This window comes from Natrix helvetica (assembly GCF_964273705.1).
Source record: "Natrix helvetica genome assembly, chromosome: 12".
In the NCBI taxonomy this organism is placed as follows: Eukaryota; Metazoa; Chordata; class Lepidosauria; order Squamata; family Natricidae; genus Natrix; species Natrix helvetica.
In genome coordinates, this window is record NC_138556.1 from 7,395,136 (window position 1) to 7,423,068 (window position 27,933).

The window sequence follows — 27,933 nt, forward strand, 5'->3', positions numbered from 1 at the left end:
GAGGTTATAATTTGGTAACAGATTTACATCTCACACAGAGGAAAGACACCACATTTGTAGGTAGAGACTTTAATTTTCAGAAATGAATCAAGAACATTAGCGATCCTTTCTCTGTTTTTACAAATACTAAAGGATCGGGTTAACTGAAAAACAAAGAGATTTAAAAGTAACAGGATGCCGTATCAGCATTTGAGCTTATAATTTAAATAAGGATTTTGTGCAAACAGTGTCTATTGATCATATTGAAAAATATACAATTTTGTTATGTTCTGGTGTCCTTTTGTGGTATAAGGTAATCTGGGAAAAATATCTGGCACCAAAAAACTGATGCTTGATGGTTTCAGTAGGTTCAATTAATCTACAATATTAAAAAAAAATTAGCGTAACATTTTCAATGTTGTATTTGACTGTTTCTGTAAAACTTTATTCTCCTCATGAAGGGTGCAGCACCTCCTTTAATTCACCTGTTCTTATAACACATCTATTTTTTTCCCTAAGTGACATATATATTTAATATTAAAAACCTTTGGTATTACACATAATTCTTTAATGCATTGCACTATGTTTTTAGGGAAACAGACTGCAATAATCTAAAATATGGCCATTGTACAGTCTGTTTAGAGCAACCTGGATGCGTGGCAATAAATTTGGGGGTGAAAATACAGCCTTTTAAGCTTCAATATCCCATTTTTAATGGTGGTCTCCAAAATAAACATAACAAGAAACTCTACCTCCCACTGCATTTAAAACAGGAGAGCTATTAACCCATACTGAATGATCCTCAAACCAAGATAATCAAAATTGTGTACTCATGTATAAAATAACTTCCCAATTTTTCGGTTTCCTTGCAAAAAATATCTAAATATTGCTGGTATCAGCACTGCATTTTAACTTAAAGACTGAGCAAAATTAAGTAGGACTTGGAAAATTTGCCTTTGCCCAATGACCATTCAAATCTTTTTTTTTTTATGGTGGTGACAAACCACAAGATCAGTGTTTGTTTGTTTGTAACAGCTATAGTTGTTTGTGAACGTGTTGTTTAACCTCAGAGGGGAATTGCTGAGATCATCTTAGTTTTAGGAAAGACCGCAGGCTTCCTAAGATATTTCGTGTGTATGTGAAGGTCCTGAACGCAACGGGGTTCTAATTGGGAGGGGTTAGGGAGCACTTAGGGAGGAGTTGGGGGTAAAGGGGAAAATGTGTTTGTGTTACCATCCCTCTTCAGCCAGTTTAAAAAGCACGTTTTTTTGTTTTTGTTTTAATTGAACAAAACTTAATATACAGTTCACTTTCTCAACGTTATATCATTTTTAGTCCGCGTGTCCACTGAACAGACCCAATGTGATGTTACAGAAACTCATGATCTGGTTTCCCATTAGAAAGAGGCCAACGTTTTCAGCCATGGGTCCTATAGTCAGGAGGAATCCAATGTTAGCAACAGGCTGCAGGGCCACGTATGGTCTCAAACAAAGACAGACACACCGGGTGCGTTTGCTGAGGAACATTCTGGCTGTTTAATGGTTTGCGGCGTCTGCTTGGCGGGCCCAACTTTCTTCTTCTACCCCCGAGTCATATTCTTCTTCCGAGGAATCTTTCGTTGGAGTCCTATAATTGAAATGGGAGCAATGTCAAATGTCTGAAATAATCAAAATGGAGATCTTATCAGGAAACAAAAAGAAAGAAAGCTGATTCTCTATAGTTCATTGAAATTGCCTTTAGCAACGACAGACTTAATTGCAGAATGACCGCTTGCCTAGAAAATTGTCTGAAAGGCTCTTGAGAAAGAAAAAATCAGGAGCCAACCCAATCTGACTCTCATCAAGTTTACCTGACGTATCCTGGTTCTTTTTTCCCTTCCACAACTTCTTTGTCCACTTCCACACATACTATGTCAGAGTTGGGTACTTCAAACATTGGTTCCAGCAGTAGCTTTTCCTAAAGTTGCGGGGATGAAGAGAACAGTTCAGGTTTTTTTTTTCCTCCCCTCTAAATCACTGTACACAATTTCTGTTTTAACAACAATCTAACAATAGGCAATTGTTTGGCCCATTTCTGGATCTGAATGAAAGTGCCAAAGTTTCTCACTCAAACGGTGATTGTGCACTTGCCAAGGAGACATACCCAAATGCTATTCCCTGGTTTCATGATGAATAAAACCATTTCCTCCCAATCCTGCTGTCAGGCCTGGAAGCCATCTTTTGCATTGGGCCTTCAGGCCTGCCACATTTAATGCTGTGGGAAACTGGGAGGGGGTTTATATGGAGTATGGGATATATGTAGTTTAAATAATATTCCTTTCTCAGAGAGTCAAGGTCGTTTTGTCCCTGCACCTGGGCTGACACGGATGGGAGGAATGTTCCTTTGTGACCGTGGCTGATTGGGCCATGTGATGGACATGTGGATGCTGGGCAGGGACTTTCATTCAGATTCGTGTTTTCCCAGATATGCCAATATGACATCTCTAATAGAGTGGAACTTTGAAGAAGCTCAAGCCTCGGAGTCTTCTTTTGTTGGGGGGTGTTACTTGGAACCCTGACTCCTGACTTGTAATCGCAAGAACAGTGCTGTTACCCACAAGGCAAAGTGAGACGGCTCTTAGAAGGAGAAAAGTTTTGGAAATGAGGACAAAAGGCACAGACTGAAAGACAAACTTTATCGGATTCATGGCATAAACTCCTTCCTCAAATGGAGAGGATGAATGCCCAAAAGAAGCACTTGCCTTACCAGCCTCCTACTTACTGAAGTCATGCAAGCATCAATGTATTTTTTCTTAAACCAGATTTTTACATCATTTTTATCTTAAGACTATAGCCAAATATGGACTCTCCTTCATATTACGTACACTATATTGCCAAAAGTATTCGCTCACCCATCCACCTAATCAGAAGCAGTTTTGAGCGAATAATGTTGGCAATATAGTGTATATTTTTCAGTTCACAGGGAAGAAATTAAAAAAACAAGTACCATGGAATTGTCTCCTGTCAAGAAGGATGGGGTTTTTTTATGTGTGTGTGGTCCCTTTGTTGACTCACCAATTACTTCCAAAGATTTTATACACAGACCAGTGATGGGTTCCGGATTCCGTTCCAACCGGTACAGTTGGAACGGGCCTGGCGTCGCTCACATGGACTCACGCACACGTGTTGTACTTACCTGTGACGCCTCCGTGAGGCTCCAGCTGCTTGGTGGAGCATTGCGCAGGCGCCGTACGCACCGTGTGCGGAAGCGCCAAAGGCTTAAAGGACAGATAAGGAGCTCGGGTGGGCCCTCCGGAGCACCATACCGGAACAGTACCTGGTGCTCCGGGCAGGCTCTGGTACGCCCGTACCGGGGCGTCTCGCCTGCAACCCACCACTGACACAGACATACAGAACAGGGGAGAGAGTGTAAAACATCCTACAGTCATCCACTTAAAATTATTATACATAGGATTAATGCCTGCACATCCGGTAATTAAGCAGCAATCGGGCAAAAGCTCTTACCATTATAGATCGAAGGCCTCTAGCTCCCGTCTTGCGGTCCAGAGCCAATCTGGCTATTGCCTTTAAAGCATCCTCTGTGACGTTTAATTCACACTGTAAGACATAAGATTATGGACATTTTAAGAAGGCTACATTTTCTAATATCTGATTTCTTTTATGCTTCTGGTTCAGAGAAGTGTAATAGACATAAAGGCAAAACAGATACGGTCACTACAGGTAATCCTCAAGCTTATGACCACAATTGAGCCCAAAATTTCTGTTGCTAAGCAAGAGTTGTTAAACGAGTTTTGTCCCATTTTATGACCTTTCTTGCCACTGCTGTTAAGTGAATTGCCGTAGTTATTATAGGGCTGTTAAGTGAATCTGGCTTCCCCACTGACTTTGCTCATCAGACTTTGAAAAAGATCACTAAACAAAATGCCGTAGGTCAAGGACTGCCTAAAATGACACATGAACAAGTTGATAAGAAGTCAAAAGAAGCGGATGCTGACCGGCTGCCCTGAAAAAGGGATTTTCATCTCTCATGGGGTAGTCAAAAACAACAGAAAATAGCAATAGTAGACTTATAATATAGCCGAGGTTAGAGTGCAGTATTGCAGGCTAACTCTGCCCACTGCCAGGAGTTCGATTCTCACTAGCTCAAGGTGGACTCAGCCTTCCATCCTTCCTAAGGCTATAAAATGAGGACTCAGATTGTTGAGGCAAGATGCTGACTCTAAACCACTTAGAGAGGGCTGTAAAGCACTGTGAAGCGGTATATAAGACTAAGGGCTATTGCTATTAAAGATAAATCTAAATCATATATTATTCTATTATACCTTTATTTAAAAAAGGTAATCCCTTCAACCTCACTTAAGATCAATCCACTCTTTGAGCACACCCAAGCTTGATCTACAAGAAATAATATGCTATCGTAAGAAGATACTCTAAGAGGCAAACCTTGTCCATGCTGAATAACGCCTGGTACTGGGGAATGACGGCATTCCGGGGCTCCGTAAGGATCCGCACGAGAGTTTTCTCATCCAGGCTGTGCAGGGGAACGACCACCGGTAAGCGTCCCACAAATTCAGGGATCATGCCAAATTCAATCAGATCCCGGGCTTCGACGTGTCGAAGCAAGCGGTCTTTCTCTTCCATCTCTTGCTCAGAATTGGACTCGCTGCTCAGATTAGCCACGTCAGCGGCAGCTGCAGCTCTTCTGCCTTTCCCCAGATTTGACGAGGCACCGAAGCCGAGATACTGCAAGGCAAAAGGTTCTGGCTTTAATAACAAAACCAAAGCTAATGTTTCGTTCTGAAAATGCATTGCAGGAAATTATACAAAGCGCCTATGGGAGGAATCATCCTTTAGCTAAGGATTTTCCAAAACTTCATATAATTAGTAAATTTAGATACATGGAGATTCCAATGTGATATACAATGTTTTCCCCTATTTGGTTTGTAAAACTGAAGTTTAATTGTCATTCCTCTACTTTTTCATGAGAAGTTTAAAGAGAGAGCTTTCAACAAGATCAACAAATCAGTCTAAATTGGATACAGCTTATCCAGAAACTTCACAGCAGGATTTGTATCCAATTTTTCCATCTAAAGGCCCTTTGGTCCAAAAGAAGTCATTATAGCAACTAAAGAACAAGATAGCTTTCATCTTCCAGACAATCAGCATTTCTCCTAAAAAGGATATGGTTATTAATGAATATTCACTTCTATTGGATTAACAAATATTTAGAGTGCTGGATGCAAACTGTCAAGCATCAGGATTTATTGAAAGCATTTCTGACTGGAAGCTTATAATTTAAAAAAGAATTTTATGCAAACAGTGCCTACTGGTTTACAATTTTGTTATGGCCTGGTGTCTCTTTGTGGTATAAGGTAGTCTGGGGAAAATACTTGGCAACAAAAAATGGATGCTTGATGGTTTCAATTAATGTACAATATTAAAAAGTTGGCGTAACATTTTCAATGTTGTATTTGACTGTTTCTGTAAAACTTTATTCTCCTCATGAAGGGTGCAGCACCTCCTTTAATTCACCTGTTCTTATAACATATCTATTTTTTTCCTAAGTGACATATATATTTAATATTAAAAACTTTTGTTATTACACAAATTATTAATGCATTGCATTATGCTTTTAGCAAAACAGACTGCAATAATCTAAAATATGGCCATTGTACAGTCTGTTTAGAGCAGTGTTTCTCAAACTTGGCGACTTTAAGTCCTGTGGACTTCAACTCCCAGAATTCCCCAGCCAGCTATGCTGGCTGGGGGATTCTGGGAGTTGAAGTCCACAGGACTTAAAGTCGCCAAGTTTGAGAAACACTGGTTTAGAGCAACCTGGATGCGTGGCAATAAATTTGGGGGTGAAAATACAGTCTTTTAAGCTTCAATATCCCATTTTTAATGGTGGTCTCCAAAATAAACATAACAAGAAACTCCAGCTCCCACTGCATTTAAAACAGGAGAGCTATTAACCCATACTGAATGATCTTCAAACCAAGATAATCAAAATTGTGTATTCATATATAAAATAACTTCTCCATTTATCAGTTTCTTTGCAAAAATATTATCTGTTTTGGTTGCCACGAAGTAAAAAAGATGTGGAGACTCTAGAAAGAGTGCAGAGAAGAGCAACAAAGATGATTAGGGGACTGGAGGCTAAAACATATGAAGAACGGTTGCAGGAACTGGGTATGCCTAGTTTAATGAAAGAAGGACTAGGGGAGACATGATAGCAGTCTTCCAATATCTCAGGGGCTGCCACAAAGAAGAGGGAGTCAAACTATTCTCCAAGGCACATGAAGGCATGACAAGAAGCAATGGGTGGGAACTAATCAAGGAGAGAAGCAACTTAAAGCTAAGGAGAAATTTTCTGATAGTTAGAACAATTAATCAGTGGAACAGCTTGCCTCCAGAAGTTGTGAATGCTCCAACACTGATTGTTTTTAAGAAGATGTTGGATAACCATTTGTTTCAAGTGGTGTAGGGGATCCTGCCTAAGCAGGGGGTTGGATTAGAAAACCTCCAAAGTCCCTTCCAACTCTGATATTCTATTCTATTCTATTCTATTCTATTCTATTCTATTCTATTCTATTCTAAATATTGCTGGCATCAGCACTGCATTTTAACTTAAGACTGAGCAAAATTAACCAGGACTTAGAAAATTTGCCTACCATACTGAATGATCCTAAAATCTATTTTCCTTGTGAGCTGAACTGAATGATACCTTTGCCTTTTAATGGTGACCTCTGGAGGGTATTTAGCAGAGTTCTCTTCTTTATACAGCTAAAGCATGCAATTTCCTTACCTTTTCATTTTTCCTCCGGCTGATGATTCTATCCAGACCATTAAATGCACCAGAAGCAACGAAGAGGATGTTGGTTGTATCAACCTGCACTGTTTCACCACGTAATTTGCGGGAATTCTTCTCTGGGACATTCACAATGGTGCCTTCCAGTAATTTTAACAACCCCTATGTAAAAATAGGAGAGGCCTAAGCAACACATTCATTCTTAAAAACAAGTTCAGGCAGTTTACAACAGTAACTAACTGCGGCCTATAGGAACCGTCAAACGGGCACTGAATGAATATAATTACACAACTATCCTTCTGTTTCCTTCAACAGGTCTTGAGAGGCAAATCAGAGAGTTCCAATAGGAGAAAATGTGTGGAGCTCAGGGTTGAACTGTAGAGTCTTTTGTGCTCTCTGAGCTTAGTTGTTCCCAGACGTTTTATTACCCAACTAGGCAATATCTTCAGTGGGAGTGAGTGTAGAGTTTGCTCAAGGTACAGAAGCTTGCTCTGCCAGTTTTGGTAAGGGTGTGGTTTTCTCCTACACAAAGATGCATGAACCTGTTAAGAAGGGGGAGTGATGAGCTGCCATAAGCATTATCAATGCTTAGTCTGAAACGCCCACGAAAGAGTTAAGAAAGGTGGGAAAACTTGATAGGTAGCTTAGAAAATAACTTCTGCCTCAGTCTTGCACCTCCCAGGGAAATAAAACTGGTTCTTCTCTCAATCGGGGCGGGATTCTCATCGTTGGGAAGCGAAGGTTTCCGTACTTACTTGTTGAACCCCTTCTCCTCCCACATCCCGTAATTGGTGAATGCCTGGAACGCTGCCAATCTTATCCACTTCATCCAGGAAAACAATGCCTGCAAATTAGAGGCAGTTAAAAGTGAGGAGCTTTTGAATTACACAAACACAATTAGCACATAAGGAATCCTGTTTTTTTCCTAGGATGGTAGTGACAGGGGAAGAAAATGCTCCCGGAGACATACCCTTGAAATAAAAAGAGGTGGTCAAAAATAACAAAAAAAAAATCTGGTTCAATAATAGCAAAGTTATAAGTTATAAGGGCAACTGGATTTTATTTAAATCAAGTCAATTTAAATCATGATTTAAATCCCTGGTAAAAAGGTTTGATTTATATCAACCCAATTTCAAATCGTCATTTTTGAAGAGCAACTGTCATCTCTGCCCCACAGCGGCTCCTCCTCTGACCCTCCGTTGACTCACTGAACAGTCCCCAATATGGCAGAATATGCAGCCTCCTCATGCTACATCACTAAGCTCCATTTCATGCTGAAGAAACTAAATTACGAATGTATCTTAAATAGAAAACTAGATAGATTTCGACTCCAAAAGCATTTTATTAAAATAAATTTGATAAAAATAAAAAAAAATCTGATTTAAAATTTTTAAAAAACCATTTTTTTTAATTATTTTGTTTTTAAAACAATCATCTATTTTTATCCACCCTGTTTTCTCTTCTCACCCAAGAAGCTCTTCAGAGCTGAAGAAGCTTCTTGGATGAGAAGTGAAACATCTCTAAAGAAAAAAGAAGGAAGTCCACTTGCCTCTTGAAAAAGCACCTTTGGGACAACCATGACTTGGAGGACGGAGAATCTCCACAGGTGCCTTGGAGAATAGCTTGACTGCCTCTTCTTTGTGGCAACCCCTGAGATATCGGAACACTGCTACCATGTCTCCCCTAGTCCTTCTTTTCATTAAACTAGGCATAGCCAGTTCCTGCAACTGTTCTTCCTATGTTTCGGCCTCCCGTCCCCTAATCATTTTTGTTGCTCTTCTCTGCACTCTTTGCAGAGTCTCCACATCTTTTCTACATCGTGGCAACCAAAACAGATAATATTTTTGCAAGGAAACTGATAAATGGGAAACTGATAAACAGACATAAGGAGCAGCCCTTAGCTATGCTTTGAGGGAAGGGCACGGGAAATGGTTTTACCTTGTTGAGCCATTGGATTTGTAGTTAAGTCAGGAAGGAAAAGAAAACCAGCTCCTTCAATCAGCCACATGGATAATTCCAGCTTGTCAGATCCCCAATTGCTCTCATGCTGCATGTGTAATTCTTTTCATTTCCCACAAATCTAATCTTTCCCTAAAAATCACTATCAGGGGATGCTTTGGTTGAAATAATTAACTTCATTCCTTTCAACTCAATCCTATTTTATGATGGGGGTGGCATGTAACGAGGAGGAGAAAATAACTGAAGGCAGCAACATTGAATTCTAAATGAAGGGAAAGAAAATTAAGACCACGAAATGGTTTTGGAAAGGGGAAATGGCTTTACCTTGTTGAGCCTTTTCTACGTTGTAATTTGCGTCCTGGAGCAGCTTTGCAATGACAGACTCAATATCTTCTCCAACATAACCAGCTTGAGTCAAAGTGGTACAATCACAGATTGCAAAAGGGACATCCAGGCACTTGGCCAACGTCTGGGCCAGCAGAGTTTTACCTATTCGTTATTTTTTTTTAAAAAAAAATCTGTTACTGCAAATCACAGAATTGGAGTTTCAAATGCATTTTATTTTGCCATGGAAATAATGATTACCAGTTGGGTGGTGTGATTGTTCTAGCTGGAAACACCCCCCCCCCCCATGCATTTAAACAGTGGTTAACAACCTGTGGTGTATGGATCCCCTGGTTGGGGGGGGGGGGAAGGCATGTCATTACAGGGGGGCCTGCAATGTGATGGTTTAAATCTTGAGTTTTGGGGGTCCATGGCCACAAAAGATATTTAAGGATCCGTGGTGAAGAAAAAGTTGAGAACCAATGCATTAAGACATGGTTAACAGCACACACTGACTTTTTAAAAATCTGCAGGGATTTGTCATGTAAGTTTGTCATACACACACAGCAGTAGATGTAAATATTCTTAATATCACATCGAAGTACTTGAATTTTGAGTTATCACTACCATTCTGGTATTCAAGAGGACTTCTTTCTCCTATGACCAGCCTTGATAATCTTGTTTATCACTGACCAATAAATATGAAGGTCCCCCATTACAAGGTTTATGGGCTTTTTGTATTAAATCCAAATTAGCTTTTAGAGGAGCAAATCCTAACTGGATTCCTGGAACAAGAGGTGTTTAGAAAGCCGCAAGAGATGGTATGATTTATAGGCCGAGAAACGCAGGGAAACAGAAGTGGCTATTATTTAAAAGCCAAACTGCATGATCATAAAATTATCAAACTAAGCTGAACTATTCTTCAAGCAGCAGAAATAATTTTTTTCCCTGTATTTTGGGCTAAAGAAGAATTTTGTTCAGTTTGGAAGGTATTTTTTTTTTCAGAGCATAGTGGAAAAGTGTCTGTGTGGGCTAACGATATCATTGTAGGTACAATGAACTGGAGCTTTCCAATTGTTTCTTGTGATTGGGGAGAGAGTCTGTCCAGCAGCAGAGACAGGGATGCAGGAAACTGCACAGAACTTTATTTTTGTTAAAAAAAAAATCTGCTGCCAAATATCTATAAGGCCAGCTGAGTAGCATCAGGGGCAGCTGATTCACTCATGCTACAGGACAGCTTCTGTTCCTTTCTGCCAATTTATTCAAACTTCATTTACTTTATTAAATGTACATAAATGTTTAGGTACATAAATAAATAAATATAGATGTATTTATGTGCTTTCAACTAAATGTGCTTCAAACTTTGTATATTTTTTTATTCATTCTTCTACTGCTTTAAAAATATCGACCAAAACAAAACAATGCAATATATATATATATATACATTGTGGAAAGAAAAGAAAAACCATAGATACAATGTTTTTAAAAGAAAAAAGTGTATTATTTTAACAATAACTATTTACAATTCTATATAAAATTAACTAATGCAATTATTATTCAAGTAATACTGTATAACTCTAGCACATTTATGTAACTACCGTATTTGTTAACCTATTGCATTTTGCACAATACTTTCTAAATTTGATTTACGGTCCGACAGGGCTTACACACCTGAGCCAGTTGGTCCAAGCAGCAGAATATTGCTTTTTTCGAGCTTGATGTCATCATGGGCAGAATCTAATACTTCGCCTCCTCGTTTTTCTGGAGGCATTTGTTGATTCACTTGCTGCTGCATGGATGCCCCTAAAGCATTGCCGTGTGGACTAATCCCAGCAATCTGGAGAAGTTCTGAAATACACAAGCATTCCACAAACTGAGAAACGAAGTGACTTGATGGGCCATACGGAGTGCACATTTGCAATTCCAAGCATTCTTCCACTTGCCTGAAAGTTACCAGAGAGAAGACCATTAGAAGCTAGTCTTGCAGCACAATAGCTAAGTTAAGACACCTCAACAAATTTCTGGATTGCTTTGACGTTGACTGTTTGAATTGGAGGTAACAATGCAGGTCACATTCAACTCTAAGCCATTAACCATGGTTCATAAACCACAACAGCTGCACTTGCAAAACATTCTAACGCACAGACAAAACAAACAAACATTTGGTTCAGGTCAAGGGTGGATTTAGGTTCTAACAAATGGTTTAGCAACGCAAGAAAATTCCATTTAAACCAAGTAAATAATTCAGATTTCCACAAAAATGACAGCTACACATTATGCCGTTATGAAATATATTGAAATATTTATTCTGCAAGTAATTAAAACACACGTCTGGTTTCTCTCCAAATCGTGCAAATCTTTCACAATGAAGTTAGGGGAAACGCTTTAAAAAGTCAAAATGTTCCTGGCAACCCTGTTACATGTAATATTGCATCCTTTTTTAAAAGATTAATTTAGAACTTTGTGCCCTTCCATTCATTCATCACAGATCCCAAGAGTGTCCTCGCATTCTAGTTTCAGCATCGTTAATGTAAAATGAGAAAAACAACAGGATAATAGACTCCATTCCATAGCCTACATGGAAATATTTTAAAAATAAATTTCTGACACATTTCAGCCGGTAAAAACCTGAGGAACCATTCATTTTATCTCTCCTTGTTATTTACTTTGTATTTATTTATTCCAAGTAAATATTTACTACAGTGGGGTAAAGAGGCCAAATTCTGATTACACGAAGAACCTTCTGAAAAAACCACAGAGCTCTGAACATCACTGAAGTGGGTAAATCTGTATCTGAATAAAACCACTGCAATCTTCACAAAAAGGTTCACAATTAAATCCCTTTCTAGCCAATAAGTGTGTCTTTATACACAGAAATTAAGCAATTAAGTAGATACATGATCTGATCTGATCTAGATCTATCATCTATCTTTCTATCTATCTATCATCTATCTATCTATCTATCTATCTATCTATCTATCTATCTATCTATCTATCTATCTATCTATCTATCATCTATCTATCTATCTATCTATCTATCATCTATCTATCTATCATCTATCTATCATCTATCTATCATCTATCTATCATCTATCTATCATCTATCTCTTCACATCAATGCCCTTTCATCACCTGTGGGTTAAAAGTGGCAAAGTTGAGACACAAATTCACCTTCACAGCGAAAATGAGGCTCAGGTGTCTGGCTGAAAAATGAACACATGATGGAGTTGTAATGTTTTTTCACAGCTACAGTTTAAATGCTACTTGTGATTAAAATAGGGGGGGGGGGAGATATTGCAGAGGAGGCCATGAGGAGAGACCACTTACTTGTAAATCTGTACTCATCCTCCCGTCTTCTTATCTCTAATTCTAAGAGACAGGATGAAAATAGTAATATGATGGAGAAAGAGATAGAGATATATATTAAAAAGCACTACATTTCCTTCACCTCTTGCCCTCTTCTGAATACAGGTTTATGGAGCAACGGACATCACTAACAGCAAGGAAAAGATATGCTCACACCACACACATATACACACTCACCAGTGAAATATTTACAATTGTATAATGCAGCTTATAAATGACACAGAACACTTGCTAATACAAGCATATATGATTTTCACATGGCAATAAAAAAAAAACAAATTCTACAGCGTTTTATTGCGTACAGGTAGTCCTCAATTTACAACCATTTGTTTAGTGACCACTCGAAGTTACAACAGCACCGATAAATGTGACTTATGGCCATTTTCACACTTACAATCCATGGTCATGCGATCAAAATTTGGAGGCTTGGCAACTGGTTTGTATTTATGACGGTTGCAGTGTCCCACAGTTATGGGATTACCGTTTGCAAACTTGTGACAAGCAAAGTCAGCGGGGAAGCCAGATTTATTTAACAATCATGTTACCAATTTAACAACTGCAGTGATTCACTTAACAACTGTGGCAAGGAAGGTCGTAGAACAGGGCAAAACTCACTTAACACCTGTCTTTCTAATCAACAATTTTGGGCTCAATTTTGGTCGTAAGTCAAGAACTACCTGTGATAAACGTCTACCCAGAAAGAAAGTTGTGCTGAAATCAATAGGATTTCCTCCCAAGATTGCACTCACATGGGATAAAAATGGGAAAATATTTCTGTATCAGATAGTGCCAAAGAAGCCTTCATACTGAAGTCTAAAGAACTTAGTAGTTCTACTCTTATATTATAGCAAATCCCTAATGCCCCCTTTTAATATCAGCATAATTATAGGAAATCAAATGCTTTGATTAAACCACACACCCCTTAATAATACAGTCACCTACTCTCGTGATGGCTGCAACATTTCCATGAATTTTTAAAATAGTAATACTGCTTTTTTTTGTCTGTCCTTGTGGGCAGAAAGATGATTTGTATTAATCTGTTGTTGTTTTTTAATTTGCTAATAACAGTATGTATGCCATGCTGAAAGTAACTGTGTTGGCTTTGACCCTATACAGTTTTTATTACTGCTTACAGCAGAATCAAAGGTATCTGAACTGCTTATCCATTAAGAGAATATTTGGTATTCAAAAATTCCTTATGTGAATTTATTTGCAAACACCTGAAAGAATTCCAGCTGTTAGTTCCTATGTGTTGAAAGTACAGAGAATATGTAACTAAAACAGGTATTTAAAGCAGCTTTTAAAATATTTTAATAACGGGGGAAAAAAACTGTTACAGGGGAAGGCAGTAAAATTTTTGGTCTGCTCTCATTGCATCCCTCCATTTGAAGATCTATTTTTACCTCAAAAAACTGTATTTCAATTTGATTTATTTATATATATATATATATATATATATATATATATATATATATATATATATATATATATATATATATATATATATATATATATATATATATATATATATATATATATATATATATATATATATATATATATATATATATATATATATATATATATATAATCTCCCTTCATTTTCTTTTCTGTGGCCTCTTTTAGGTATGTGTTTTCTACTTTTTTTCAGCTTTATTTTTTATTTATTTTCAGTTATTAAGGAAGACTTAGGGCTAATCAGGGGGATAATAGTTTTACAATTAAGGGCTAATTTGCAAAATTAAAAAAAAAGAGAGAAAATAATAAGTACCACTTATCCGCTCCTTTTGTTAAGTGAGCTATTAACACCAAGTCTCTGCACTTTTTTTTCAAACAGTCATTTGCAGGTAGACCACAGGAGGAAAGATTGTGCCAAACTGTCCCTGAACACAACGTAAAATGCTCTACCAACCTCTTGGAGTCAGAGAAGCCTGTTTTTCAACTTCGGCTTGTTGCCTCAGATTGGCAGGGATGTTGTTGTAGATTCTCTTGTAGTGATTGTACACGGCAACCGAAAGCACCTTCTTTGCGAAACACTGACCAACAACGTACTTGTCGAGGTAGTTATAAATCTAGCACGAAAAAGCCAACACATCCTCAACACTTCATTCAACAGAGAGAAAGAAAAAAAATTCAGGGTCAGAGGGGGAGGCCTGACTGCTAAGGGTTCAGGGCTGTTATTTACCTTTCAGCTTGTTAAGATTCAAGTTTTTTTTTTTCTCTGCAAACTGTTTTTAATTCTGTGAGCTTTTAAGATTCCTTGTCTCCCCCATTGCTGTGGGGTGGGGAGTTGACAATGCAGAGGGTTGGTTCTTTTTTTAAATGATGGGGAGGCTCTCGGGTGGCAAAGACTGCAGTAAAGACTCCTTTTCTAAAGCTTTTCAAAACTATAGTGCCGTGATAGTGACCCTATGGGGCATATGCCACAGGTGGTACCGCAGAGCCCTCTTGGCGGGCATGCAAGCCGTCGCCCCAGCACCTCCTGCAGGCCAGCTGATTTTTCAGGTCTGTGCCGCGCATGGGACGGCGGGGGATGAGGTATGGGGGAGGTTGTGTGCATACACGGGATGGCGGGGGGTGCCATGTGTGCATGCGTGGAGGGGCTGGGGAACGTGTGGGGGGGGGGTCACATGTGCATCTGCAGGCGGGCAGGATGTGCAAGGACGTGCGTGAGCATTACATGATGGGTCCGGAACGCGCACATGCTGTCGCGCAGGTGCTCGCATGCTTTTGCCACACTACAGCAAGAAGGTTAGCTGTCACAGCTCTAGTGCTTAAAATATTTCAGGGAAGCCATAGGGGGCCTACAAAACTAGGGAAGCCAACAAGGTCCTTTTGGAAACCAAGAGGCTTTTCTGTTCTTTAAAAGTGTAATTCTTGGAAAAATTGAGAATATGTGAGATGGCCCCAGTACTTTAAAAGGGCCTTGGAAAACGTGAGGAATGGAAACAAACTTTGGGATGGGCGTGAAGTGTCACATAAAATATAACAGAAAAACAGGGCAGAAGAACAGAGTCGGAAGGGACCCTGGAGGTGTTCTAGTCCAACCCCCTGCTCGAGCAGCAGACACTACATCAGGGCTGTTAAACTCCTGGCCCGTGAGCCGGGTGCGTCACGCACTGGCCACGCTCATGCTCGGTTTAGGGATGGCGAAAAAAGTCCCGATACATCACGTGACAATGCCATGATGACATGAGTTTGGCACCCCTGCACTACACTCTTCCAGACAAATGGCTGTCCAGTCTCTTCTTCAAAGGCTCCAGTGATGGAGCACCCACAACTTCTGTTCCACTGATTAACTGATCTCACTGTCAGGAAATTTCTCCTTAGTTCTAGGTTTGTTCTCTCCTTGATTAATTCCCATCTACTACTTCTTGTCCGGCCTTCAGCTGTCTTGTGGTATTGGAACACTGCTATCATGTCACCTCTAGTCCTTCTTTTCACTAGACATACTCAATTCCAGTAACCGTTCTTTGTTATGTTTTAACCTCCAGTCCCCTAATCATCTCTGTTGCTCTTCTCTGCACTCTTTGTAGAGTCTCGGCGTCTTTTCTTACATTGTGGCGACCAAAACTCTTGGACTAGATGAAAGGGTAGTATGATTTCACAAAAGATGGTAGATTAAGGGCCCAACTAAGGAGGATGGACAGCCAGCCATAGGCTAGGAAAAATTAGATGATCCATTTAAATTAAAAAAAGCCTACACTATGAAAGGGGTGATGTCCCCTCAGCTAAGGTTAACTGACTGTACCTTCTTGGGTGGAGGTGGTGGCTTCTGTTGGAAAGCCAATTTTACAGCTTCTGCCGCTGTCTCTGGCTCTTTAAGGATGCTTTTCTTGGAGTCGGCTTCTGACAACACAACGAAGAAATGGTGGCATTTTTCACATTTCACAAAGCGGGTGGAAGCTGCAAAAAAGTAGAATCAGAACCTGCTTGGCAACGGCTGGTTTTCCAACCAGGCAAGTTAAAACAGTCGGTTTGAAATACAGTACTTACAGAATAAATAAATAAAATAAGGGTAGGAAGGAGGAGAATAGACCTTGGTCCACAGAGGGTCCCTGTCAGTTTGACAGGTTTGCTGTTAAAAGCACTGATTTTTGTTACTATGAGCCTCCCTCTCCTTTTTCAAACGAAAAAACTTCCTGGAGCCAATTTCACAAACTTCTAATAACAGACTAAATTCCAGCCATTCAAGTCCCAATTCCAGTTTCTCCTGAAAAGCCCCAGGCCATGTAGCACTGCCTGACTTTCTGTACATAAGAGATCAGTCGCATGAAAACTGCTGTTTGATACCTATGTACTTTCACAAGATTTTTAAAACAATCAGCCAGAAAATGGGCTTTTCGTCTACTTGAAAACTGCGCACATTGTGATTGCAGTATATTTATTCCTACTGTGCCATGCACATTCTTAGACAAAGGGATGATATCATATATATTTACACAGACTTAAGAACTAATGTGCAGCGATGCTCAAGATCAATGACCATTGTTCTGAATGGTGGTTGAGACAGCAAACAAATACTCCCTTTCCCATTGTTTAACGTTATCTTAAAGCATGATTTCCAAATATTTTAAACAATTCCCAAAAAGTTTGGAACCTTCAGTTGGACCTAATGAGGCAACCTCAGGTTTTTTTTTCCTGGTGCTTATAAATCAGAACATTTAACTTTTGATCCAGAATTTTCATTGCCTTCCTAAATGCTTTTAACTTCAATGAAAGACCTGAGCTTAACTTTTAAAGATCTAAGTATTGGGGGACTAACTCAATTTATTCCATTATAACCTCACAAGAATCACAAGGACTTTACTCTCCAGCTCATCTTGAGCTTGAATTTAAAAGTTAAAGGGGGGGGGGGGGAGTTTCTCAGTAGCATAGCAGCTTTGGCACTATGTTGTTTAATGGCTTTAGGATGTCTTTTGTGCCTCTTCTATGGGAAACTGACCAAACCTAAATTTTGATAGGATCTTTAACACATTTGGAAGACTAGAACAGTTTGTTGTAAACATTAATGGAATTTTGGTGTTACATTTGGAATTCTTTACTTGTTTTTAATGCTTCAAGTGTTAGATATATCTTGTGTGATTACTGATTATATAATATGGTGCACTGTATGGTTAAATAATTAATTTTGCATACCGGATATTTCCTGTAAATGAGAGGGATATAAGGGAACTATTTTGAGGTAATTTAGACATGAAATCAAGCATAACATAGAACACCAAATCTATTCTACTTTCTAAGTAAAATTCAATGTCATTTATTCATTTAAGAACCCTGGGTATTGGTGTATGGGATTTATTTTCCAGCTGAACACGCTGAAGTGAGAAAAAATGGTCCTTCAATAGCCATTGTCCACATGAATTTTTTGAATCTTATTCTAAAAGAGAATGGCAAAAACAAAGGCCACAGTTCTCTGCTGGAAACTGTGTTACTCCACAATGCTGCACAAAGTTTGCTAATCCTGAAATCCTGCCTGTCAGTGGTACTGACCATCTAGTATGGAGTTTAGGTTACTGTTGATATGCACCAGGAGATCTCATTCAGGTACAAGCTCTTGTCTAAAAATGTTCTTTATTACTTGCTTCTTGATAAAGAGTTCACCACAGCCTTCTACTCAAACCATTTAGGTGGCTGTGCTTAACACAGCAGCTTTTTTTGCTGCTTGGATTATTGTTAATATTTATGACATGCTTTTAAGAAAATCTGGTGTGCTTTAACATTTTTCATATGCCATATCAGTCAGAGGACTTTAGCAAAACTGCTGCCTTGTTCACATACTAATCAACTTCAGAAAGCGGCTATGAGATAAACTTTCATTTGTCCCCTGAACTCTTACAAAGGTAAGAATATAAGTAAATAAAAAATATTAACATTCGTTTCCTTGAAATGTGGCTTAAAGTCCCGTGTTAAAAAAAAAAAAGCTAGTTCTCGCAGATAATCAGTTTCTAAAACATGAACTTATCTATTTCCAACAATCTTAACTGCCAGGACGACATAAACTTAGATTTACGGTGCCACTTGAGATACCAGAAAAGAAAACACATAAAGGTTTTTTTTCCCCTTGTCATGTTGAAAGATTGGTGAGTAAGCATCGACAGTGATAAAGCACAATTTTGGAACATGCAATACAGGTCCCACCCTTGGTTGGAGGGAAACTGCCATGTAGCAATTAATGCAAAGACACCAGTAATTAGGGCTAATAACCACGCCTCTACCCATTGCAGAGTATCACACACAAAGCTGATAGGCTACATGTAGAACAGAATCATTCTAAAGTTAGCAAGAAAGAAAGAAAAAAGATTTAAGAGATCAAGATTCAAGCATATTATAAAGACTACCCCATATCAGGGCTTCTAATGCAGGTTGCATTGACAGCTTTTAAGAAGATCAGATGGCTGATTATTATACAGCTGAGAAACATGCTTTATTATTTACCCTCCCTTAATTTCTTTGATTAGGACCTGTTGAATCAGCAAATAAAAGAGAAGGACCAAAACAGCACGAGGACATGGTTTCTGTAAACAGTAATATGAAGCTGTGTTGTTAGTACCGTAGTTGTTATTCCAAACTCTGGTACTTATTTCCACGGCATTCAAGAATCGATGTCTAAACTCCTTTGCAAAATGACTGGCATGCAGGAGGGATTGTTAGCACTTTAAGCTTAAATAATGCAGTTGTTTTTTTACAAAAACTGAGAAACTCAGAAGATATGTCTTCTAGAACTTACAGACGAAAGTCTCCACGTGTGTGCATAAATCACCGCATTTTGGGCACCGCAGCTGGTTTCCTCCTTTTCCTGAGCTTCCGGAACTTGACTTTTTACCACTGCCTTCCCCAGCAGTTTTCTAATTAAAAAGAAAAAGAAAAGAAACAGGATCTTGAAAGTCAGATGACAGATTTATAATTAGCTACTAGGTAGTCCTCGGCTGATGAGCACCATTGAGCCCAAAGTTTCTTTTGCTGAGACAGTTAAGCTCACTTAACTGCCTATTTTACAACCTTTCTTGCCACAGCCTGTTAAGTGAATCACTGCGGTTGCTAAGTTAGTAACATTAAGTGAATCTGACTTCCCCATTGACTTTGCTTGTCAAGAGGTTGCAAAAGGGGATCACATGACCCCGGGATACTGCACCGTCATAAATATGAGCCAGTGTCAAAGCATCCAAATTTTGATCATGTGACCATGGGCATGCTCCAATAATCGTGTGAAAACTGGGCAAAAGCCACTTTTTTTCAGTGTTGTTGTAACTTCGGTCACTCAGTGAATGGTTATAAGTCATGAACTACCTGTACATCTTCTGCTATGTTGAGATCAGCAACTATCCTCCCCTCCGCACAAAGAGTTGTGATCTCCACTTGTAACCTTGCCTTCCTTTTCTCTCTCAAACTGTGTGTTGTGTTCTTTAAAATCCAAACATAACCTCAAATGTTCACAGGGAAGCAGATACCTCCACGTGTGACTGAAACTGGCATCTTCAGTGAATGCTTAAGTGTTACCATTCACTTGAATATGCTTCTGATTCAGAAAGATCAAGGGAAAAAAGTTGCCCAAAATTCAACACACACACACACATTAACAATAAACCTTTAGGGAATCTCCTTCAGCTTTCTTTCTGTTTCCTACTGTTAAAACTACTCATAAATACTTTAGCCGCCTAATGAGAAGGAAGGACTCACTGGATAAGAGCCTAATGCTGGGAAAGATTGAGGGCAAGAGAAGAAGGGGACGGCAGAGAATGAGGTGGCTGGATGGAGTCACCGAAGCAGTCGGCATGAGCTTAAATGGACTCCAGAGGATGGTAGAGGACAGGAACGCATGGAGGAACGTTGTCCACAGGGTCACGATGGGCCGGATACAACTTCACAACTAACAACAACAAAGCTACTCATTTGCTTCCTCCTCAAGTCAGTCTCCAGGCTGTCAAAAAGAGGACGCAGGAACAAGCGGAGAACACTTCTCCATTTTCTTTTTCCATATGCAGCCAAGGGAAACGGGGCCAGGAAACTCTCATCGTTGGCAGAAAGCTCAACTGGAGGGTGCCAGCTGTAGCAGATGCTCGATGTTGTTTCCTTGGCAAGCCAGCCATATTCGTAAACCAAAGATAATTTCCATGCAGAATATATCAAGCATTTAATCCGAAAAGTACCTTTGCTGAATTTTAAAAGGCACCAATTCCTAAACATGAACGTTGATTGCTCAACTTAACAATTACATTGAGTATTTCAACATAATTTATGCTCCAAATCACCATCTGTGCTTTTAAAAAACTCCAGACAGCAAGTTTGGGTTTAAAGTAATTTGTCTGTGTTCAGTTTTTCATTTACTTAGCTTTATAGGATCAAAAGTCCTCTGACAGCATGAACATGTTGCTTAAATTCAGACAACTGCATTCCAAGTCACAGTTAAGGTTTTTTTTTAAAAAAAAAAACAGTGATTTAGTTTATGGCCTCCGACCTGTGTCCATCTCTCTGTACTGAATTAGAAGGGAGATGCCATGATTCAAGAGGTCGCTCTAAACATGTACATTTCTTAGCCCTACAGGCAGCCCTCGACTTATGACTGGTCACTTAGCAACCATTCAAAGATACAACGGACCGGCCAGAAAGGTACTTATGACCCTGATGATTCAAAGTTCCGACAGCTATAAACTTGGATCAGTCATATGATGACCTGCTTCACAACCGGCATGACATAAGGGCCATAATTCCAGACACAATTGCAGTCATACGTCAACGACTGCCTATGGTATGTGGGATAGGGTTGTGTTTTTTGAAACACACAAAGTGTTTTACCTTACTGCCATCTCCCGAACCATCTTTACTTGCACCATCTTTAGAAGCAAAGTATGCTGGTGTTTCAGAAAAAGTTCTAAAAGGAATAATTCTTAGAGGCTGAGTTTCACAAGTCCCAATTATTCCTAAAGCAGGGAAGCAGGAACGGCCACATGAAATTCCTGAAAAAGGAAAAAGAAACGAAAGATTTTTGATTATTCGGTGTACCTTTTCAGTGTAACTTATCCCCCACTTCATGGAATCCACTTATTAAATCTTGAATCCAAGAAGTCACTGGATCTCATTCCCTTAAGAGACTTACTCAACGATGGCAATTTCAGATGCATGGACTTCAACTCCCAGAATTCCCCAGCCAGCTCCTCCTGGATCATGAGTCTAAGAATTGAAGTCCAACCCTCTTAAACTTGCCAAGGTTGGAAAACCTTGCATTAAAGATATACAATCAAATCCCATTAGCAAGTTCTCCCCTTCTACGGCCAATTTTCCTCTCTAATATGAATATTCTCTTTAGGACTAGAGTGCAACTATGCTCAAAATGCAGACCAAATTAATACAACACATAATGGGTGATATTTTCACAAAGTAACTTGTGCTGAGGAATGGCATCCCAAAAGTGCTTTTTAAAAAGGCAACTGGACTTTTAGTTGCCGCTTGAAAAAGCACCTTTGGGACAACTGTGACCCGGAGGACTGTGAATCTCCATAGACATGAGGAATAGCATCTGTTATATATTAAGCCCCAAGCATTATTTCCCTGTAAAAGGTATTTTCTTCTTCTTTTATTTTGGAAATTTTTAAAATGACCAACAGTCTCAAAGCAATTTATCATAACAAGAAGAGCAACATAAATACTTACAAAAATAAATTGCCAGGGAGTGTACCCTTGACCTTACTAAAAGGACAACAGTGAAACATCAAGGATGTTGAAAATCTTTTGCCTGGCAGAATTTAGACAGCATTCCAAAGTTTATTTACCTCAATTACTGCTTGTTAACTGGATTTATATAACATTAGCATTCAAATTATTTGAGTTCCAGCATAACTGTCAAGTCTCAGCAACCAAGAAAGAAATCACTTAACTCCATTTTGCAGAATTAAGAGTACTTTTACTGGTTATGAAAAGATAGCAGCTAAGCAAAGCAAGATTTGAGGCAAAAATCATACATAGAAATATGTGACTAAACCCCCTCCCCCCGGTAACCCCCATCCCATTGTCCAATCTGCGAATCCCTTAGGTGTCATGTGAGTTCCATCTTCAAGGAGCATCATCAGGTTGGTATGCAGGATGGTTGGCCTTGACCGACACCAAGCACTAATCTCCACCATGCGCAGTAGACAGTGAGACCAAAACTCCCTTTTTACAATATCTCCTGTACTAAAGTTTCCCCTTCCAAATACCACCCCCTCTCCCCGTTTCAATGGCAGCCGAAAGCAAATAGCAAAACAGAGGCTGACAATAACTCAGAATCACACAATGGCCGTCTTTGCAGAATAAGAAGTTACATTTCTGTTTTCTGCATGAATGCTGCTCTGTTTGTGTCTTGATTCTAATGAACTCAGATCATGAGTCTGGCTTGCTATCCTTTGCATAAATTAATTTCACAAGCCTGTCTGTCTATGTGAAAGTACCTATTAATTCAGATTATGGCTAGTGCCAAACTACAGAATGTCATTATGCAACATTCTTCCCTTACAAATTCAGATTCAATTTGCTACTTTGGTTTTTACAACTCAAACCTTGCAGAGACTTCTGTATAGAACAGATTGTGCTTGTTTTCTATACTTAAGAACCAGACAGTTCTGAATTTTAGAGTACTGTATTAGTACATATCCATTTATGTTTTGAAAATAACAGAACTGGTCCAATGTCTGCAATTCTCAAAAAAGATTGATTGAAGACATTTCAACATCTGTTTTTCAAAAATGTTCACTTTCCAGTTCTTTAAAAATTAAGCTGCAATTTAGCAGAAAGCATAACAACTTGGTTATACCCAGTGTTAGGTTTGCAACTACTTATTTACATGTTTACTATTCTTACACTAATAATACCTGAAGTATATTTGAATAGTTCAAGTGTATAATTATGATATGCCTAATACGGTAATACTATACTGGTGTATAATTATAAGATCAGACAATGATATGCTGAAACCAAAAAGGGTTAATTCTAGAATGTGACAGCAAAAGACAGATAGGGCATCTGAGAACAATGTTTGTAAGTACATGAAGGTTGAATAAAATATTGTGATATGATGTTAGAAAATAATATTTATTTTCAACCTTGGTGTTAAATAACTTAAGACAATAAGTTGCTTCTCTGTAACAAAGCAATTACCAGTGAGGGAAGTTAGAATGTTCATTGTGCAAGTGTGCAAATTCTTAAAAACAAATACTCATGTTATTTTTGCACACATAAAGTCAGCCACTGTGGCTTTTTCAGGCAGAAAAAAAACAACGGCCTAGCAAAATGTGTGAACCAGTCAATGTTGCTTGACTGTGCAAATAACATGAAAGTAGGAATGCACAGAATACTTTACAGATACGCTAATTAAACCCTACAGAAGCAGAAATTTTATTCATTTAAAAAAAAAATTGGAGACATTACAGGCCAAATAAAATGTTTGTTTCACCAAGATCACAGCAATGCCTGTCAAGCAATGCCCCAACACTAAATCCTAGAAAAATCTTTCATCAGCACAACAGAGCAAAGAGCTTGCACAATAGTTCACGAGGAATCAAAGCTCAGTATATAGATTGGCCATTATTTTGCAGTGAGCATGAACCCTGATCAATCTGAAGCAACATTACAAAGTTCTCTTCTCCACACATGGTATTCTGGCAAGACTATTTAAGACGTAAACATTATTAAGGGCAAATTGGTATATACTTATCCAACATTAAGTCTAATGGAAACATCAATAAATGGGACTTACTTCTGGGTAGATAGGCATAGATCTGTCCTGTCAGAATAAAGTAGAGAAGAGAAAATATACAAATAAACAAGCTGGATTATATTTGTGGTATCGTTTCTTAAAAAATGCTATGAGAATATGAAACAAGTAAAACTCTGCTCGGCTGATGAACGACCTTCCCTTTAATATTGTTTGCTCATTAATCCAAATTTGAAATACCCAAAATTGCCAATGAGGAATATATATATATAGCTTTATGTGTTAAGACACTGAAGAATCTTATGATAGATTTAACAGCCTTCCACGATACAATTATCAGTTTTATGACAACAAACAAGCCAACAGCTGCACATAAGCAAACAAGATCTTAACAAAATTAAGCACAGATCTAGCAGAACAGAATACCATAAACAAACACAAAGTCAACAAAAGAAGAAACAACACTGCAAACCTAGACATGTCTATGGAATTGTCAAGTTCTCACTGGGTTTAAGAGGAGCATCCACTCAAGAAAATTCAAACCTAAATATCCTTGACTTCCAACCACAATTGGGACCACAATTTCTGTTGCTAAGTGAGGTTATTCATTCAGTTGTGTCAAACCCTTGGCAATTCTATGGGCCAGGACTCTCCACAGCATTGCTAAGTAAGGAGGCTGTTAAGAGTTGTGCCAAATTTTTCAAAGTTCTTTGCCATGGTTTAAGTGAATCACTGCAATAAAGTGAATCATGTGGTCGTTAAATGAATTCCCCCTCCCCTGAGTTTCCTGGTTGCAACCTGGCTGGGAAAGTTGCAAATGGCAATCACATGATCCATCATAAATACATGTCAGTTGTCAAGTGCCCCAATTTTGATCGTGTGACTGTGAGGATGCTGTAATGGTTGTAGATGGAAAGACCAGTCACAAATCACTCTTTGCAGTGCTGTTGTAACTTCAAACTGTCACTAAGCAAATGATTGCAAATCAAAGACTATCTCATAATGGAATTCCACTTGCCTGGCTACTAGGGGAAAAGCTAAGATAATGCAATATTATCCTGGGACACATATACAGGTAGCCCTCAACTTATAAGAGTTTGCTTAGCGACTGTACGTAGTTACAATGGCACTGAAAAAAGTGACTTATGACCATTTGTCATGCGTATGACGACTGCAGCATCTCCAGAGTTACGTCATTCAGATGTTTGATAACTGACTCACATTTATGACGGCTGCGGTGTCCCGGGGTCATGTGCTCACTTTTTTTGACCTTTTGACAAGCAAAGTCAATGGGGGAAACCAGATTCACTTAACAACGGTATTACTAATTTAAGAACGGCAGGGACTCGCTTTGCAACTGTGGCAAGAAAAGTTGTAAAATGGAGCGAAACTTACTTAATACATTTCTTGTTTAGCAAGATAAATTTTGGGTTCAATTGCGGTCGTGAGTATTACGCTTTCATTCGTGAAATAGAGACTGAAGCATTAATCATCCTAGAGCAGCCCCGCCTTAACCAAGGTCCCCCTTAGCAGATAGATTCTACTTTTCAGCTTATGTTTTTATTGTCCAGGTAGTCCTTGACTTACAACAGTTCATTTAGTGACCGTTCAACATTACAACAGCTCTGAAATAAATGACCTAGGACCATTTTTCAGTTACAACCTTCGCAATCTCCCCATGCTCACATGATCAAAATTCAGATGGTCGGCAATCGGTTCGTACTTATGACCGTTGCTGCATCCCAAGGTCAGGGGATCCCCCTTTGCGACCTTCTGACAAGCAAAAAAAGTCGATGGGGAAGCCAGATGGACTTCACCACCTTATCCCACTGCAGGGGTTCACTTAACAACGGTGGCCATGAAGGTCGTAGAAAAACAGGGCAAAATCACTGAACAAAAGAGAAATGTTGGGCACCCTTGTGGCCGTAAGTCGAAGACTACCTGCATTTGTAAGAGCGATCTCCCAGAGTCCCCCGCGCCTATGGCAAAATGGGGGACAAATTTAAAATACATTTCAATTTATTTAATAAACAAACCCCATCCCCCTTCAAAGACAGCTTGCTGGACTAAGGTGTCCCATGACTCAAACAACAGCCAAAAAACCGTCCCTGTCCTACTCTCCCTATTTATTTGTCCCCATTTCATTCATATTCCTGTTTATTCTTATACTTATTATCTTGTAAACGATTGACAAATCAAATAAATACATAAAATAAAATAAAAAATTTTGAGGAGGGAAAGACAGGAAAGAAAGAGGAGTGGTGTTCGCTGGAGACCACAAAAATCGGCAAAAATTTGCAAGTTTCCACAAGGTAGAAATGAGAGGGAAGGGTACGAATGTCAATAACTTAGTATGGAGAATAAAGATGTGTACAACTATGGATATAAGATGGGAAAATGGTAAATAGGCCAATGTAAGCAGAAATTTAGTTAAAGGTCATTTTCTTTTTTTTCTTTTTTTGTTGTTGTTGTATTACTATAATTACTGTAAATATATTACTGTTACAGTTATTAGCTTGCATGTTAAGATTTGCTATTGATTTTTTTTCCTTTTGGCTTTGCTTTATTTGCAGTTGTTATCCTGACATGGTGCTGCCTTTTTAGATAGATAGATAGATAGATAGATAGATAGATAGATAGATAGATAGATAGATAGATAGATAGATAGATAGATAGATGGATGATGGATGGGATAGATGGATATGATAGATCTATGATAGATAGATAGATAGATAGATAGATAGACAGACAGACAGACAGACAGACAGACAGACAGACAGATGATAGATAGATATGTTTTCGTAGATTTTCATGGGTGTAGGTATGCTGGTCTTGTTGTATTCAGGTCTTTTCCCATGTAAGATTGAGATTGTCTTGGCAACGTTTCAGTGAGGTCTCACTCGATATCTTCAGGCTGGTGTTTTTGGCTTAAAGCGTGGCCGGAGCTGCCATCTTTCTATAAATCTTGCCAAGACACTCTCAATCTTACATGGGCAAAGACTATGTATGTATGTATGTATGTATGTATGTATGTATGTATGTATGTATGTATGTATGTATACACACACACACATACATACGCACACATATACATACGTAGAATTATTGAAAAGACAGCGGCATGTCAGGATAACAATATATGGGCCTGCATGCACACTTAAAGGCCCACCTGCCGACCTCCACCCCACAAAATAAAAACAAACAGGTGTTTCCAATCCAAAGCCTGGGGAGGGGGGGGTTGTCCTGCCTTCGCCTCACCCCGAAGAGAGAGTCCCCCCCACTCCTGTCACACGCACACCCATTCTGCCCCCCCCCCGAAAAGGGGATCAGGTTAAGGGCCTCCTTCCCAACCCGGGCCTCCAGATGTGCGGCTGTGACCGATGAGTGTTGTAGTCCCCGCCTCAGGGACGGCAGAAAAGGGGAGGGGAAAGGGCTCGCTGAGGGGACACGGCGGCTGAGGAGAGGGGGGTCCTCCGGCCGGGCTGGTTTACCTCGGCACGCCGACGGCAGCGATGAGCTGACGAGTCGCGCCGCGGCGGCGGCGCAAGTGCTGCACCCGGCCATGTTCCCAGTCCCCGGCCGGGAGGGAGCGAGCGAGAGAAAAACAGCCGACCGAAGAACAGCTCTCCACTGCCTCGGCCTATCCGCCGCCTCGGCCGCGCTCGACGGCCTTGTGTGGCGTCACGGACCTCGGCCGCTCCAGACGACGGAAGATGGCGGGGAACTACGCCTCCCGGCAGGCATCGCGCGCCGCCCTTTTCCCCGAGCGACAGGGAGAGCGCGCCGCCTGCAGGTCGCGCGGGAGAAAGGAA

At 39.5% G+C, this 27,933-nt stretch overlaps 2 protein-coding genes across 5 annotated transcripts in view; both read right to left on the reverse strand.

Moving 5' to 3' along the window:
* RASL12 (RAS like family 12) overlaps positions 1-27,933 on the reverse strand; it is a 326,560-nt gene that overhangs the window by 73,327 nt on the left and 225,300 nt on the right. The gene's annotated exons all lie outside the window — the stretch shown is intronic.
* On the reverse strand, positions 64-27,853 carry CLPX (caseinolytic mitochondrial matrix peptidase chaperone subunit X). 4 transcript variants are annotated; one of them, XM_081965132.1, is made up of 15 exons: positions 27,613-27,853; positions 24,164-24,190; positions 21,232-21,392; positions 19,166-19,283; positions 16,187-16,341; positions 14,348-14,507; positions 12,397-12,438; positions 10,741-10,917; positions 9,070-9,234; positions 7,542-7,630; positions 6,784-6,948; positions 4,422-4,721; positions 3,483-3,575; positions 1,829-1,935; positions 64-1,605 (listed from the first exon to the last, which is right to left on the reverse strand). In XM_081965132.1, the coding sequence occupies exons 1-15, from the start codon at positions 27,683-27,685 to the stop codon at positions 1,515-1,517; spliced, it is 1,923 nt and encodes a 640-aa protein (XP_081821258.1). In that variant the 5' UTR covers positions 27,686-27,853; the 3' UTR covers positions 64-1,514. The 4 variants fall into 4 exon arrangements, with proteins under 4 accessions (XP_081821258.1, XP_081821260.1, XP_081821259.1 ...); XM_081965134.1 differs by lacking the exon at positions 12,397-12,438; XM_081965133.1 differs by lacking the exon at positions 24,164-24,190 and having other exon boundaries at positions 27,613-27,852.